This window comes from Haliaeetus albicilla, chromosome 9, assembly GCF_947461875.1.
Source record: "Haliaeetus albicilla chromosome 9, bHalAlb1.1, whole genome shotgun sequence".
Taxonomy (NCBI): Eukaryota; Metazoa; Chordata; class Aves; order Accipitriformes; family Accipitridae; genus Haliaeetus; species Haliaeetus albicilla.
Genome location: NC_091491.1, coordinates 2,446,004 through 2,462,794, shown reverse-complemented (window position 1 = coordinate 2,462,794; position 16,791 = coordinate 2,446,004). Strand labels below are relative to the sequence as shown.

General features: G+C 54.8%; 1 protein-coding gene across 2 annotated transcripts; it reads right to left on the bottom strand.

The window, feature by feature from the left end:
* Positions 1-7,917: 7,917 nt before the first annotated feature.
* On the bottom strand, positions 7,918-16,724 carry LOC138686721 (uncharacterized). Of its 2 annotated transcripts, none has more exons than XM_069790941.1 (2): positions 15,780-16,724; positions 7,918-8,465 (listed from the first exon to the last, which is right to left on the bottom strand). In XM_069790941.1, the coding sequence occupies exons 1-2, from the start codon at positions 16,722-16,724 to the stop codon at positions 8,370-8,372; spliced, it is 1,041 nt and encodes a 346-aa protein (XP_069647042.1). In that variant the 3' UTR covers positions 7,918-8,369. The 2 variants fall into 2 exon arrangements, with proteins under 2 accessions (XP_069647042.1, XP_069647043.1); XM_069790942.1 differs by lacking the exon at positions 7,918-8,465 and adding an exon at positions 14,175-15,176.
* Between the last annotated feature and the right edge of the window lie 67 nt (positions 16,725-16,791).

Here is a 16,791-nt window from a genome sequence, read left to right as displayed (position 1 = left end):
TGGGAGACGGGCACTGGTTCCCATGGGCTGGGGCAGCTCTGCCTGCCCTCAGCTGAGAGCAGGGAGCTCGGCTCAAAGTTCTCCCATTAAATGTGAGCTGTTCCCATTATGTTGCTTATAGTATGATGCCTTAGCATGTGCCATGCCATAGTAAAAGCAGGCCTTAAAAGACCACCAAAACATGAGCGTGAGAGCCCTGTGTTTATAGCAGATTCCTGCCATAAATCCCAGGAGTGGAAGTGGACACCCAATCCAGATTAACTGCAGTGAAGGAAAGCAAAAGAAAACTATACAGGGAAGCCAGAGATTTACTGCAACCCCCCCCACCCCACCCCTATCCTGTGCCGTTCAGCAAAGCGCCGCTATCTCCAGATAAATCAGAGTAGCTGAGAAGGACACGTGGCAATAACTGGGGTTTCGGTGCCTTGCCCTGTGGCTCCGTACCTCCTGCTGCCGCTGCTGGAGCGGCGCGGGTGCCTGCCTGAGGCACGGGCTTCGCACGTCTCACCCGCTGCAGATCCTCGGCTGTACGTGCAGATGCGTGCGGTGTTAGCAGCGGCATGAGTAAAAACGATAATTGAGGTGGCGGCTTCGGTACCTGGGTTGGTTTTTTTTTTCCCCTTTGCCGATGGTTTTTTCAAGCTCACCTCGTAATTCCGCAGCGGCGCGGGGACGGGCTGTGGCGTAACGTGGGGCGGCACCATCGCAGGACGGGGTTTGTGGCTGCGGGGCTACAACGGGATTGAGGAGCTGTAGCAGCTGCCTCTGGCCCTGCCAGCACGTCGTGGCAGTAGCTCTGTATGCAGGGGTTGTCTGAGCTCTCTGCCAAGTCCAGCAACCAGACCCTTTCCATCTTTAGTCCCCTCAGCTTCCTACTAGGAGATGGGGAGGGATCCTCCCTCCTCCCTCCTCTTCTTCTCTGTTCTGTTGGCTAACGCTGTAGCTGTGCAAACAATGAGGCACCAAGTCTGTGTTTCAAATATAAGGGCTGTTGGAAAAATCAGGGTAACTGCACAGAGCTTATAACTAAGCCTTGGGGCTGTTTTGGGGACCATGTCTTGTCATACACGTACAGAGCTCCTGTCACGTTGTGACCCCATCAGAGATGAAACCTCAGGATGCTGCTGTAATGCAAATACTCTTACTAACAATAATTAAATGGCACTCCGGAGCGGCTTCCAAAAATCTTGTGAATCGGGGCTTTTCTGGCCAGGAGAGCTTTAGGAGAGGGTCTTCCTCCTCGCTGATTTAGCCGGTCAGGAAAGGATGCTTTGAAGAGGTGCCGTGGTTTGTGCTGGTCCCTGCGCTGGCCGCCCTGCTCTCCTCTGCGTGGCAGCAGGACATGCATGAACCAGCAGCCTCAGCTCAGCCCGACCCTTCTTCCTTTCGTCTAACTTCAGCTGTGAAGTCAAGTCTGTGAACAGCTACTCCTAATCCCATTTACACCCCTAGAAATCCAGATTAGCTTGCTGGCTTCCCCCTGCACCCTGGGTTTACGGCACCCTGACCGTGACGAGGACCTGGTGCTGTGGCTGGCTTGCCGCTGAGTTTGGTGCAGGAAGATCTCCCTCGTGCTCTCGGCTTTTTCCTCTGTTCATCCAGCTGTGTTGCACATGTAAACAGCTGGATCCGCAGTGAAGTTCTTCGTACAGCAAGTTCAAGAAGGGAGACACAACAGGACCTTATCCAGCTCGATGTTGGGGAGAGGAAAGGTTCCCGTTGACTTCAGTAGCGTTTGAGTCAGGACTTCAAAATAGCCAAATTACTTGTGAATTTTATTTTAAACTGAATTCCTACCATAAAACCTGATTCCGACTATGAAACTGCATGCACAAGTCAGAAGTCCACCTGGGCTTCTCCCAACACTTTGCAAGCAGAGCGGGGCCGGCAGAGGGGACGCCGTTTGGCAGCTCTCAGGTGGCAGAGCATCAGCTGCAAACTACTGTTAAGTGCAAACAGCCACACTTGAGTGTGACGCACAGGAGGTGGCTTGGAAGAAGGGATGCCCAATGGTCATTTGTAGCCACTTCTGTCTGAGGATCTCAAAGCATTTTATAAAGGATTATGCTTTAAAATCACAAAACCCATATGAAGCAAATAGTTTATTTCTATTCTGCAATGGGGTGATAGGGTCATGAGTAGGGGTCATGACATTCCCGGGATAATACTGCCAAATATTGGCTGAGCCAGGGATAAAATGCAGCCCTCCAAGTCCCCCTCTCAGGCTACTCTCGCTCACCCAATCTTGCTGGCTCCAGGCTATCTAGTAAGCTCTTAAGGATTATAAACTTAAATGTTGCTGAAAAACCAGGTCTCATAAAAGCTGAGAAACCTTACCTTTGCAAGAAGAGCATTAAACACTGGTTTATCTTGGTCAACTTGTAGAATTAAAGCATTTTTATATTTATTTGGAAGGCATCAGAAACAAAAGAACTTTGGTTATTTCTCCTCATTGAGATGTGTCCTTGTTTCTCAGTGGTTCCCAATGCCTTGTTCGTCCTGCTCCCTTTTTTCTTATTGTATGACTGGCCATCCTGGAGGAAACTCTTGGGGATGAGGAGGGAGAGGGAAGAAAAAATAACAAACTGTGAAAGTGATGGGGAAAAATTGCTCTCCTGTTTCCTCTAAACCAAGAAAATGTCAAGGAAAAACTTTCATACAGATTTTTGCAGTATTTTTCAGTGAAAAATATGTTTCCTCGGAGAAATTTCAGGTCATTCTATGACTAAATAGTGAGTCTGCTTATTATTCTGTCTGGTGCTCCTGGACTTTTTTAAGTGAAAACAACTTGAGAGAGAGAGAAAATCTCTTTGACACTAAAATCAAATAGGTGTGTTTGAAAGTAATTGAACCGGCCTGGAAAAAAACACTTAGTCGATAATTTTGAATTATAAAATGACCATTGTGCCATATGAGGGTGACCGGGGAGGCTTGGTGGTGACCACAAGTCGTGGCCACGCCGGCGCAGCGCAGGGGCCGGTGCGAGGTGCAGGCAGGGAGAAGCTGTGGTCCCTCACACCCTTCCTCGTCCTCCCCATCGCTTCCATCCACTTTGGCGCTTAATTAGGTGGGGAGATGGGGGAGTGCTGCCGGCACCTCGAGAGCGCAATTATCTGGACAGCATCCTTGGGGGCTGCAGCTCCGTGTGCCTGGGTTGCAAACGCCGATGGTTTCCTCCGGCTGAGATCCCTGCCTGAACCTCGCTGGCGGAGCCGTTCCCTCGCTTAGCTGGCTCTGGCAAGATTAAAACGCGTGACTTGTGAGATTGTAGGGCCAGATGGGCCGGGGAGTTTCGACCAAAAATCCATCTTTTTTTTTTCTTTTTAGAAAAAAAAACAAGGAAAAAAAGCTTTTTGTTTCATTTTTGCTTATTTTTGCTTTGTTCTTCCTTCCCTTTTTCCCTGGTTAAAGAGAAGCGAGGTACCGCACCTTCATTACCAAAGAGCGATGCTGTGGCCCAAAGCCCCACGGAGCCACAGGGCAGCTCTGCCCGGCGGGTCCTGCCGGGACGGGATTGCAGCGCATCCCCCCTCCCACGTCATCTCCTTCATCCCAAGAAACGCCGGCAGTTTGTCGCCGGCTCTGGCCAGGCTGCCATATCTCTCACCTCCCCTCCCCATCAAACGTGGGGCACGGAGAAAAGGTTAAATTCAGGTCAGCCCTCCCCACTCACACGTTTCAGAGAGCATCCCTTGGAAAGCCGCAGGGATCCCCGCGCCGGCGGTGCCCGCCGACTCCGGCGGCTCGGAGTCAAGGTGAGAACGGCAGCGGGCGTGGGGGCCGCTGCCCCGGGGACGGGTTCACAGCCCCGTGTTTCCTGCACCGCGGCCCCCTCCAAACAAACAGAGCTTATGGCGAGCTGGGGGCGAGAGATGGATGGTAAACAAATGCGCCTTTGAAGAGTGACAATGAAATAAATCACCCGGTCGCTCCGTTGGCACAACTTGATAATGCCGTTATCATAAAGAAGGGACCGTCGGGAACGCCCGCGATCGTGCCGCGGCAGGGGTTGGGGGACGCCGGAGTGTGAGGGGGCTGCACGTAGGACCGTCCCCTTCCGCAGGGCACGGGGTTGTCCTCTGCCCGCCTGGGCGAGCAGAATTTCATCAGGTGTCATAGCCTAACACCGATGTTCACCTTTAGCTAGCGGCCATCGGTGTGTGGCACCCGTTCAGCTCCACCAAACGCATCCTTGGCTCCACCAACCTGGAGCACCCAGTGCAGAGACATCCATGTTCGGTTCTCCCTGGAATTCAACAGATTTGGGATCAGGGTCACAGCCTGGTCCGGGGGTTTATCTCGGAGCGGGAGGGATTTCTCCTCCTGGGTTTGCCTCTCTCCACTGAGCCGCATGGTCCTTCCGCAGCCTGGGAGCGTGTGGGTCCGTGCCCCAAAGGTGCTTCGGCACCTCAGCCCCGTTGGTTTCAGGCTCATATTTGCTTAAAACTGGTGGGATTGGTTGAATTTGCTCCTGCAAATTCACCGACTAAAGCGGAGCTGATGTAAGCCGGGTGTCAGCCTGTCTCTGAAAGCGGGCGCAACCTTTTGTTTTCACTAAATCTGCGTAAAAGCGGGCTTTTACGTGATGTGGCTCTGTGTAAATCCTGCTCCTGACCGACTCAATACAAATCTGAAGTAATCCTTCTAGTTGAATTCCCTGTATCTGGACACCTCTTTTCAGGCTGGACTCAAGCAAGACTGTGCCAGCTGCATGTGCCCCTCCTGCCGTCCCCTCTGCTCCGGGTCAGGAATTCCCGACTTTTCACTGGGCCTGGATGGGGACAGGAGGATGGAGAAGGAAATGAGGAGGAGGAGGCTCCTTCCTCCACTGAGAGCTTCAGCCCTCATCGTGGTGCACAGGCTTCACTGTGGCTTAACTAGGACTTCTCAGCCCCCAGGGCATAAAGTTAAGCGGGCGCTTAAAAGCTTGATCCTGAGCCATGGAAGTTGGACATCTTCCTATTGACTTGACGAGGAGCAGGATCTGGCCTCAGGTCCCGGTGGGTTTAGGGCCAGAGGGCTCCGTGCCCCATGCGGTCCTGCCCATAACAAAAGAGAAGGCTGAGAAAAAGGAGAGGAAGGGGGGAAAAAAATGGGAAAAAATGAGGAATGCTGAAATGAAGTTGTGCTCATTCAGCTCCCTCAGATGCCCGGGTCTCCGTCATTAATATTAAGCAATCCCTGACAATACCACTCTGCATTTTCCAAAAGAATAACTATCAGCCTGGTAAACAAACCTGGAAATGTACAAAATTCAGCAGAATGTCTCATCTATAGAGGCTTTATGATAAATGTAACAAGGCAACAGCTATGCAAAAAAAAATTAAAATGTAGAAAATTGACATTTGGAATTGAGCTGGGATGTGCGCTGGAAACGCCGTCGTCTTATCGACAAGGGGGGGGACCTGCAGCCCTTTCTTAAACCCCAATGATACAGGCTAATTTATATGCAGTTATTCACGTGTGCAGTAAATTCCAATTATGTTTACAGATGTCTGCTTAACATTTATGGAAAAGGAACCTCAGCATGTCTGAAATATCCTTATAAGGGTTTGGACTGGGCTATCTTTTTTCTTTTTTTTTTTTTTACCAACACCTATTTAATTATATTTTGCAGATTTAAAAAAAAAAATCCAGCAGAGCTCTCTGATAGAAGGTTTAACGTCTAATGCATATATTTTGGTTGTGTGACCATTTCAGAGATGTTTTAACTATATTTTTTTGTTTTCATATAAAACTCAGGAGTTTAGTTGATTTTTTTAGGCACAAAAAAAAAGCAGCAACAAATAAGTGCAGTAAAAGATGCACAGGTTTTCAAATGGCTTCCTGATGTAGATTGTTTTTATTCTTTGTCTCGGAAATTCTTTATTTAAAAGAAACATTTTATCACTCCTGCGGTGCATGTGCTGTGCTGTCAGACCCGGGGGTGCGACAGTCTCGTCCGTCACACCGTGGCATTTTGCCCTCCGCCGTGTGAAGAAGCCTAGCATCCATCCTCAGTTTTCCCTGTAAAAAGGTGTTTCTTGCCCTTCTCCTCCTGTTTGCATGTTTAGCTGCAGTTTTATATCACATTGTGTGTCATTGCCGCTGATGACTATAGTGTTAGTGGGGCTGAATAACTTGTTCTCGGAGCGCCGGTGTGCGGGGGGTCCCTGCCCAGAGACCCCATAGCCTGGACGGATCCAGCAGGCAGCTGGGCACACACCTGCAAAGATGGATTTTCTGACTGTAGTAGTAATAAGAAAAAATACGTATTTTCAAGATGCATGGGGCGAGAAGCAGCAGTTTTCACACTCTCCTACCCTGGGTCTGGGCTCTAAAGGCGGCTGCAGCCCCGGGAGGTGACGTCCCCGGGGGGGGACCTGCCTGGCTCGGCCTCGCACCTTCCCTGGCACGAGCTGGACCCCAAGGAAAAGGGTATTTTCTGCTAATTCTCAAACTGCTCTTTTCAAACATTTTTCCTCCTCTTTCTCTCTAAATTTGAAACACTCGTAGTTCATTACAGCATGTTGTGCGAGCGGCAGCCTGGCTCCGCAGACATGGCCGTCTGGGGACAGCGCGTGGCCGGCCGGGCACCGACCACCGGGCACAGCCCCGGCACGACCCTGGAGTGTCCGAGACAGGGATTTCCACACCAAACTGATGGCTCAGGATGGTTTATTGGTGCCTACCTCCACTCGCTTTTCCTCTGGAGAGCGAAGGCGATGCACGCTCGCCTCCCGGGGCTCTGCTCCAACGCGGGAGCTACCCCAGGTCCCACCCTGGTGTCCCGGATGGTATCAGGTCCCCGAAACAGGACTGTCCCTGTCCTTGTCTGGCAACTCGTTTTAAGTATTGCCACCCTGCCGGCTGGCACAGCCGCTCGTGGCGGTGGTGCATACACTGGAGGCATAGAAAAGGTTTTCCATTGTCATTTTTAAAGCTAAACAAGTCCATATCTTACGTATGAAAGTACTGGAATTCAAATAGGGGCGTGAAACCCACGCTGGTATTTGGAAATGCCATTTCCCTCCCATGCGAAGCACCAGCCCTGTAGAATATTAATCTGGGGTTTTAAAAGGTACGGTAGGAAATCATCTTTCCAGAGCACACACAGCCCTAAACCATTCCTCAAACACTGGAGCAATCCTACAGCACCAGAGGACTCTGCCCTGTGTGTTTGCTTGTCCAGCCTGCGGACGGAGGTGGGAAGGGAAGCTTTCCGTGTGCTTCCTTGTGCAGGGGACATAATCTCCTGCAGGTATGCAGGCAAGATTTGTTTCAAATTAACACCTTATTGATTTTGTGTAAAGACATCCAAGGGAACGGCAGTGAGCAGAGATTATGCGCAGCGCACGGCAGGCGCCCACAGAGCTCCATCGGCACGCAGCCCCGCTCCGCTCTCCCGCTGCATTTCACCTTGTGCACAGAGGCCACGGTGATGGAGCCGCTACAAACACCACGAGCCGACCCCACGAAGTGAAGGGGAACGCTTCCCTTCACGAGCTTTGGGACAGCTTCTCTGGTTTTACACGAGAAGTGGTAACAGCCTACGGGGCGTAAAATTTGGTGTGGGTTTAGGTTGGTTTGAGAGTATGCAGCTGATCCGGGACTCGGAGATCCATCCAGGGACTCCGTGCAAAGCTCAGGTCGGGATGAGGACAAACACCCAAGCTCCTTCGCAGAGGTTAAGTGACCCTTTGGGAAACTCCTCTGGCTGGCAGCAGGCAGGCCAGGACCAAGGGCAACAGGTTTTACTATCTAGGGTGCTGGCTGGGAAGGAGTGCTTGTCCTCGCCATCAACAGCCCGGCACGGCAAGCGTTAATGAGAAATTTCAGAGAGGGGAGAAGAGGAAGACCCTGCTGTGGTTAGACTTAACTTACTTGATCTGAGAGCGTATGTGGAATAAATGTGCCAGATTTTAAAAATGAGTTTTGTTTATTAGCACACCCTTAAGGAAATAAATCATACATCATTAGGAGTGATGTCTTCTCACCAGCCATCTTCATTATTACTAACACATTTATCTAATAGCCATGCAAATTTCTTTCAGCCATTTATTCTGGAATCTTACAGGCTTTACAAATATTAACTAATTACAGCAATGAAGATTTTATTTCAACAACTGAAAAAACACATTGGTAGGGAATTCTGCAGACTCAGAGTTTCAGAGTCTGAACATCTCGGGAAGTTTCCATTTTCATACGCACACGCCATCAGCGCGCTCCCAGCACGAGGCGGATCAGCACAGAATAGCTCCTTCAGATAATTGTTATCGGTGTAGTTTCACCGGCAGGAGAAACACGCTTTGTAAAACTGTTCGCTAGGGTTTGGGGTTGCTCCCGAAGGAAACGTAGATAAGTAAGGGACTCTCCATTTGAAACAAGGTTTACTTGTTTGTAAGCAAAACGAGCTCCCGCGCCTTCGTGGTGATGTTGGTTCGGGGTTGGATGCATCGGCTGCTGCTCTCCGGAGCCACCTTCACCTGTGGAGACAGAGAGATGAGAAGAGCACCCAGGGACCCGGCTGATAGGAAGTTCTCGGTGCCCGGTAATTCCTGAGTGACAAACTCAATAACACGTTAGGAAAGGCCACGAGGAAGGAGAGGAGCGGGGTGATGTCTCCCCAGCTGGCTGATTAACTATTCCGGTTACGTAGCACCGTGCGTGCATGTTTCTGGGAGCGGGTGACGTGAGAAGTTGTAACGTGCGATGTTAAGAGCCTGCTGCCAGGAGTTCAACAAACAACCGTGCATCGAAAGTACGGAACAGGAAAAAGACCGGTTCAGACCGCGGCATAACAAAGCCAGGGGTGAGCAGCCTTTCGCGTGACATTTTTGCCTCTTTGGAGTGATAATGCCACCATGGGGCTGCGTTTCCAGCGCAGGCGATGCCCTGCGGAGCGAGATGGCCCCTCCGGTGCTGCCAAGACTCCGGAGCCTCGTCCGGCCCTCTGCGGCAGCCCCGGGGAGGGCAACGCAGACAGGGTCTTGGGGGCAAGGGGGGGGTCCCCATCCACCAGGCAACAGGATAAGGAAGGGAGCTGAGGGGTGATGGAGTCTGAAGGGTGCGGTGCATCCGCATGGGAGTTGGGAGATTTGGGTTGCGCCCATCTCTGGGTGACCCTCGAGGAGCTGCTCCCCACCCCGCACCCTCCTGCACGGCCTCCCCAACGCAGCGGTTCTGGCAGGGATCTGCAGGCCCAGCTGGAATATGAACGATCACAATGTTGAGGAATTTTTTTTTTTATGAACGCGACGTGTTTTTAGCAATGAGCTTCTGAGCATGGAGGATTGGTCCTCGGTAATGCTGGTGTGCGGCTCTGCCCTGCATGGGGGGACTTGTCCCGGAGCGCAGCAGAGGACAGCAGAGCATCGTCAGGCAGGACCCTCACGGGGATGGACTCTACCCCTGGCCTCTCCTGGAAAAATTAAGCTGAAACTAGTGGGATTTCACATTCTAGAACAAAAAGATCTGTTTTTTCATCTTGAAAAAGTTATGCTGATGCATTTCAGAGTAATGGGATTGTGGCTGTGCATGCCATACCCTTGCTATAGTGTTGAAAAGAGCTGTGTATGCGTATAGCCAAACTTAGAACATCACCCGCTGTACAAAGAAAGGAAAGGTAACGGGGGTTTTAAACGTGCATTTTAAATAAAATAACGTGTTTGGCCACATCTCCTTACTGCAGTGCTCCAGTTCCATGCCAGTGCAGTGGTGACCCTGTAGAAATGAGATGCTCAATTAGTAGCTCAGGTGTCGTGAGCAGTGCAGTGCCATGCAGTGCTAACAAGCCCTGTCTGGAGCGTGCCAGTGACCTCTTTAACTGCCTCCACGCTTGCAGCGCAGGGGTGTGCGAGCACTTTGAGCCACGGGCTCCCACGCAGCCTCTGCCTTTTACCTGGTTTTTACCCGCCCCTGGCCCAGGCAGACAAAATGTTGTGCTGAGCTGCGGACACCCGGCAGCCAGGAACTCTGCTGGGCTCCGACCGCATAAACCCAGCTGCCTCGATTTGTGTGTGTACGATAAAGCAGGGAGAAAGAAGGGCACGCTGGCCAGAGCCTCCCCGTCCCGTCAGAAGCCTTAAAATAGAAGCCTGTGTAAACAGGGTGTGACATAGGATATTATATAGTAATGTGGTATCAAATTATAGAATCTATATATAGAAGAAGATTAATCGGAGGTCAGGACTAAGCAGACAGCTATAAACACAGCCAGGAGCTCTGGATTCATTTTCACCAACGGTGAGGGAAGTTTGTGACCCCTGGTCCAGGTGATGCTGTTTTTATCACCCTGAACCACTGAGATCTGCTCCTGCATCTGCAGCAGGTAGGCAGAGAGAAGCGCTGGTTTCCCACCAGTGCGGGCGTATTCTCCCTGTATTTTATTGGGATAGTCCTGTTTGTTTTGATTTCAATTATTTTTCTCAAGCGCTCTGCGTGACGGTGATGTCAGACACCGAAAGCTGACATTCTGCTGATGACAAAAACCCTCTTATATTGGGAACCCTCTTCTCCAGCTGCTTGCAAAGGACGAGTAACGCAGCAGCCCTTTTTCAGGGCACACATGGGAAGCCAGTGACAGTGTGTCCACTCTCAGAAACAAGAAAAACAATTTGCCCAGAGTCACGCAGCAGGTCAGCGGCAGGAGCAGGGGGAAAGGTCTGGACACCCTCTTCCCTCCGACACTGCCAAGAGAACCACTGCCTCTGCACAAAATCGCGTATACGTGTTAGATAGGTGAATGAGATTGACTCTCACTCCCAGGGAAGTTCAGCGACTGTGAAATTAGTAAATTACACAGGCCCACAGAACTTAGAAAAACAATATAATCCTGGGGGTACTGAAATAATTAATTTGCTAATCAACTACACCTTGCTTTTTTTAATTTGCAACTAGCACTCTGTTTTCTTTCCCCATTTCAGCCACCTCAAGAAGAGCAATATTTCGGGTAGCAAAGCCGGAGGGGCCCGGGCCAGGGCCGAGCGCGGCGGCACGGCACCCCGGGGGCTGCGGGTTGCTGGGGAGAAGCTGCCTTAGCACCGCGGTGACCCCAGCAAGAGCTGGGCGATGCTTTTGGGGGGGCCTCGCCATGCTCCGGATCCAGCCCCCGGATCCAGCCACCAACTTGCGAGGGAAGAGCCGGAGCCGCAGGGCTCCCGCAGATGTTTTGTGCTGGTTTGTCTCCCGGTCTCGCCGCACCGTTGTTTGCTTTAAATCATTTCGAATGCGGAGGTTGTCAGACAAGACAATTAACATGGGGAAGGGGGAAAGTATTACCATCCATTATTTGCCATAACATGAATTTAAGCCGGGAAGTCAAATGATAAAATATGTGGTGAAAAGTGGTGGTGGTGGGAGTGCCTAAATGAGTAATAGCCTTGGGCTTCTGAGCCTTGAACTTAACGTGCTAAGTAAATCCCCGAGGTCAAAAAGTACGAAAATTGTTGCAGCTTGGGGAGATATATTTTAACTTTGCAAAAGGTCCTCGCAAACCCGCTGCCGGGGCTCGGTGGCGAGGCAGATGCGGAGCAGCGTGCCGCTCCGGCGGCCGCCTGCAGCTGTGGGCGGCCGGGGGCTGCCGCTCCTGGGTTTGGACCCCCAGGTCGGGGGCTGGTGGCTTGTTTTAGGGGGGTGGGGGCAACCAAAAAAAAAATCAAATACCATCAGGTGAGGAGCGGGCTGTTTGGGGCTGAGGGCTGCGCGCAGGGGCTCCGGCGGGGAGCGGCTCCTGCGGGTCCCTGCTCCGGCGAGAGAAACGATCGAAACCCCCGCTGTAACCCCCCCCCCCAGCTCCGGGCCCCCCCGGAGCCGGAGCGGGCCCGGGCCTCCCCGGCGAGCCGGGGTCCCCGCTCCGCCGAGCCGTGCCTTCCCACCTTGCTCCAAGGCTTCCCCTTTAAAACCTCTTTCTCCCCCTCGAGCTGACCATGCGGCTGAATTTATGGAGAGAGATGTTTTAGCAGAAATCCCCCCGAGTCTCCCATCAGCCCTAAATCCCCAGCCTGCTCTCCCTGGGAGACCTCATGACACAGAGCATGCCAAAACAGCTTCGTTTTGCCTATGCATTAGCAATCTATTTTACCTTTTTGACATCTCTCACACATAAAACCGTAAGAGAGAAATAAAATATCTGTCTCTGGGCGAAAATAAAGCTTTGCCTCCCTCCTGATCTATAGGATATAAAATAAAGCCATGGCTTTGATAGTGGCTTTTCCTTATACTGGAGTTGCTTTTGCACACACGGAGACAATGAAGATGGATGAGCCGGGATCGGTGCATCCTCCTGGGGTTTGTTTCACCCTCTTTTTTTATAGTCTCCCCCCGCCCCCGCCACCTCTTTACTTTTCTTTCTTTTCTCTTTTATTCGTCTTTTATCTGCCCTTTAACAACGGGAAGGATCCCCTTCAGCTGGCACACACCCGGGCTCCCCCGCCGGGCTCCCCCTGCCCTGTCCCGCTCGCCCCGGGCCCGGACCGACCCCCCCAGCCGGCCACGGCCGAGTCCCCCCCCAACACCCCCGGGACCCCCCCCCGGGTGGGCTCGGACCCCCCCGGGGCCGCCGCCGGCCCCTTGCCGGGCACTTTCCCGTCTCCGCCGGCAGTTCTCAGTCAAAGGCAGAGACGCACACCTCGGATTTGTAATTATTTATTAACTATATTTTCCATAAACAATGCATGAGCTCGGAGTGTAAGCGACAACATTTAGCGACGTGGAAGGAAACCCGGGTGGGCTCAGCAAAGGGGAGGGGGGCACAAAAATACAGAAGAAAGGGGAAAGGCGAGCGGAGCCGGGGGGGGCGGGACGGGGACGGGGCGGCCGTATTTACCCCAGCATCGCCCCGAGTGCGGCAGAATAGACTGGGACCCTCTAATACATAATTTAAAGATTTTTTTTTTTTTTTTTTTCCCTCTCCCCCACAAACCTGGCGCGGCGCGCAGCGATGGATCCCGTCCAGCAACGGGTTTATTGCGCGGGGCTGTTCACCGGGCTTAATTACATCGTAACTTCAATATTTGTTGAGTGCATTAACCGCATAGATATTTAATCAGGCGCAGGCGCTCTTCCGACGGGGGAAAAGTCGGGGGGGGGGGGAAGGTGTGTGTGTTCCCCCCCCTTGCAACGCTGCCCGGGATGAGGAGGGGTCTCGGCTGCCCCCCCCCTCCCCGCCCCGTCGAGGATGCTCACGGCAGAGAAAGCGTCTGGACGCGGGTGGGAGGGAAGTTTCTTCTTCGGCTTCGCTCGGAGATGCCGGGGGAGGGAAGAGGGGGGGTCCCCGGAGCTTTGCCAGCAGAGTCCGGGACGAGAGGGCTCCGGTGTTTGTACAGCACTAGTGCCCGGGAAAGGAGGGAGAAATCCCATCCCGGAGCGCAGCGGTGTAGAAAGGCTGATGATAAACAGGGGGATGTTTAACTAAAAAGACGGGAACGACAGCGAGAAAACGCAAATTCAAACTCGCCTGAAAGGGACTTTTTTTTTTCTGTATTAGATTTTTTTTAAAATTTGAGTTTTTTTCTTTTTGGTGGTTTTTTTTTTACCCTTTTAATTTCCCTCTTTGAAACACCCCGGCAAAGGGCCCAGCCGGGAACGGACCTGGGCGAATTGCAAAATACAATGAAAAACAACAACAACCACCCCCCCAACCCAGAGGCACTGCCCTGGGGGGGGCGGCGGCAGGCCGTGGCCCGGGGGTGTGGGGAGGATTCCCCCCGCCTCGGGCTCCGCGGACTCCCCGGCCCGTGGGTGCCCCACGCCGGTCCCGCGGGGCAGAGGAGGCCCGTGGGAGGCCGGGCTTGGTGAGTTTTTTTCTTTTCGGAGCCAGCTGGAAACAGCGCTGGCATTTTCACCTCTCGAACGCCTGCGCTGAGTCGGGGTCCCCCGGGGGGGGGGGAGGCGGACCTAGGGCACCCCACGGTCCGTGTCCCCCCCCCTCCGGAGCGGGGTTTGGGGGGATTTGCGTGTGCCGTGGGCGGGTGGACAGGGAGCCCCGCCGGTAAATCAGTGCTGCCCGCTCCACCGCAGGGGGACGGTGGGTGCCCCGGGCCGGCGGGCTCCGCTCCCCCTCGGTCAGCCCGGGGGGGTACAGGGGTCTGTGCCCTCCTCGGCGTCCCTGGGCCCTGCGTGGGGCGAGAGAGGGGCAGGGGACAACCAGATGCTTTCACCAACGCCTGGGAAAAGAAGAAAAAAACCCAACCACCACAAAAAAAAAAAAAAATCGCTGTGAAAAACTGGTGCTCGATGGACAGAAGATGCTCATCTCCTTCCCCTCATTCATCCCCACCAACACATGTCACTTGGGGGCCCGCAGTCAAAGGGAAGAGGTCCCCCGACGGCCGCCTACAGCTGTCGCCTTCCCGGGCGGCGGAGCGGGGCCGCCCGCCCCGCCTCGGCCCCCTCCGCTCCGCATGAGAAGCGGCCCATATGCGGGGGGCGGGGGGGGAGGACGGGGACACCCAGGGCTCTATTGATCCCCGTAAGCGACGGCAAAGCGACCCAACAGCTGGGCAGGGACGCGGAGAGACGCCGAGAAGCCCGGGCGGCCCCGACGGGACGGTGATGGGCCGGCTCCGGATCGGTGCGGGGGGCACCGGGAGAGCCGGAGCGGGGAGAGTAAATGGCGGACGCAGCCCCGGGGCTTTTAAACACCCGCAGGAGCATCGTGGCGATGCCTCGGCCCGGGGACAGCCCCGAAAACCGGCCCGGGCGGGCTCCGCACCCCCCCCCCGACCGCCCCCAGGCCGGAGCGGCGGGTAGAGCGCGGAGCCGCGGCTCCGCACCCCGGCACCGGAGGGGGTTTTCCTGCCTTCGTTTTCCTTTTTATTTTCTAATTTCTTCCTCTCCTTCGCCTTTTTTTTTTTTTTTTTTCCGTCAAGGACGAGGAAAACAGACGTGAAAGCGAGCGCGGACAGTGAGTAAGGGCGCGGGGAGGCGGGGGATGCTGCGGGCTCCGGAGCGGGGCTTCCGCGGGCGCGGAGGATGCGCGCTCCGGACATTTAATCCGCCGTTTCCCTCCTAATTCCCCGCCAGCGGATCAATCGGCCCACAGGGAAGGTGAGAGGGGGGATTCGGGGAGGGGGGGGCCCGGCCCGCGTCTGCCGGGCGGTGACACCTCCCCGGAGCGGCGGCTCCCGCCGGGCAGCAAAGCGCGGAGGAAAGAGAAATCACGTCCCTCCTAACCGCCCCGGCCACCGACCGAGCCCCTGGAAGGTAAAAAGCAAATGAATTTTTAATTGCCAAAAAAAAAAAAAAAAAAAAAAAGGGAAAAAAAAAAGAAGTACATCAGCGGCGCCCGGTTGCCGATCGGCCCCAGACGGGCGCTGCGAGCGCCGGCAACGGAATCACCGCGAACTTACCGGCGCCTTCCCTCCGCCCGCGGCGGCCGGGCCCCCTCCTCCCCCCCGCACCCCCCCGCCCCGGGCACGTCGGAGCTACCCGGGGCCTTTCCGCACCTTTTTTTTTTCTTTTTTTTTTTTTTTTCCCCGGGAAAAGGCGAACGCGTCGCCGGTTTTTTTGTTTGTTTGTTTGTTTGGGGTTTTTTTCCGCAGGCTCCGCGCCCCTCCCCCCGTGTCCCGCCGTTTACGATGGGGAACCCCACGGCAACTCGTTTGCCGCCGCTTCCCGGCCAACCGTTCCGCTCCTCGGCGGCGAAAACCGGCCGGCGGATCCCTATAACGGATACGTAACCTCTACGGGGCGGGGGGGATTTGGGGTGGGGGTGGGGTGTGCCAGACCCCAACGAGCGGCCCCATTCCCCCCCCCCCCCCCCATACACCACCACTGCCTTCCCCATCCCGCGCACCTACCCGCTGCTCCCGGCCCTCCGAGCAGAAGGGGAGCGCTTCGGCCGGGCCCGAGCGGCAGCGGGGCCGTCTGTCTGTCCGTCCGTCCGCCTGTCTGTCCGTCCGCCTGTCCGTCCGCGGTGCGGGCGGAGGCGGCCGGCGGCGCCCCGGCGGCTCTATAAAAGGGGGAGCGGGACGCCCCGTCCGGCGGCGGCGGCGGTGGCGGCGCGGCGGGAGCGGAGGGGTGGGGAGGGGTGGGTGGGAGTGGAGGGGAGGGTGGGAGTGGGAGTGGGAGGGAGAGACGATTGGCCGAAGCCGGCGGTGACGTCCAGGCGCGGTGCATAAGGCTGCGGCCGCGGGGCTGCCGGGAACATGCAGTGCGCCCTGCGCTGCCGGGACGGCGCGGGCAGCGCCGCTCTCCTTGCCCTGCCCTCCCCGGTTTTCTTTTCCCCCCCCCCTCCCCCTTTTTCCCACCCCCCCTTCAACCTGCCCTTCCCCCCACCCCCCCTCTCCGCCTTCCGCTCCCGGTACCGGGTTCGGGACGGTCCCGGTCCGGTCCGGTAAAGCGGGAGGCGGAACAAAAAAAAAAAAAAAGAAAAAAAAAAGAAAAAAAAAGAGGGGGTGGGGGGGAGAAAAAAAGGAAAAAAAAAAAAAAAGCGGCAGAGCCGGACGATGCCGCGCCGGCTCGGTGGGTAGCGAGCAGGGCGGTCCGCGGGGGGAGGTAGGAAGCGGGTGCGACGGTACCGGCGAGACGTCGAAGGGGAGAGCGAAAAAGAGAGAAAAAGAGAAGGAGACAGGGGACGGAGCGAGGAGCCGCGGAGCATCTTCCCCCCCCCCAACCCTCCACCCCCTCCCCGACCCCCCCCACCCCTCCCACCCCGCGTAAGGACGGCGGCCCGCTCCGCGGCGCGTAGGGCCATGTCGCCGCGGCAGCAGGCGAAGCCCTTCTGACCGCTCTCGGGTCTCCATGTCCCGGTTGGTTCTTTCTTTTTCTTTTTTTTTTTTTTTTGTATATATATATTTTTTTTTTTTTTTT

Coding starts and splice junctions, on each gene's coding strand:
- LOC138686721 (XM_069790941.1), bottom strand. CDS start 16,724: ATGGAGACCCGAGAGCGGTCAGAAGGGCTTCGCCTGCTGCCGCGGCGA. Junction 8,466..15,779: donor CGGAGGGCCGGGAGCAGCGG/GTAGGTGCGCGG, acceptor CTGTCTCCACAG/GTGAAGGTGGCTCCGGAGAG.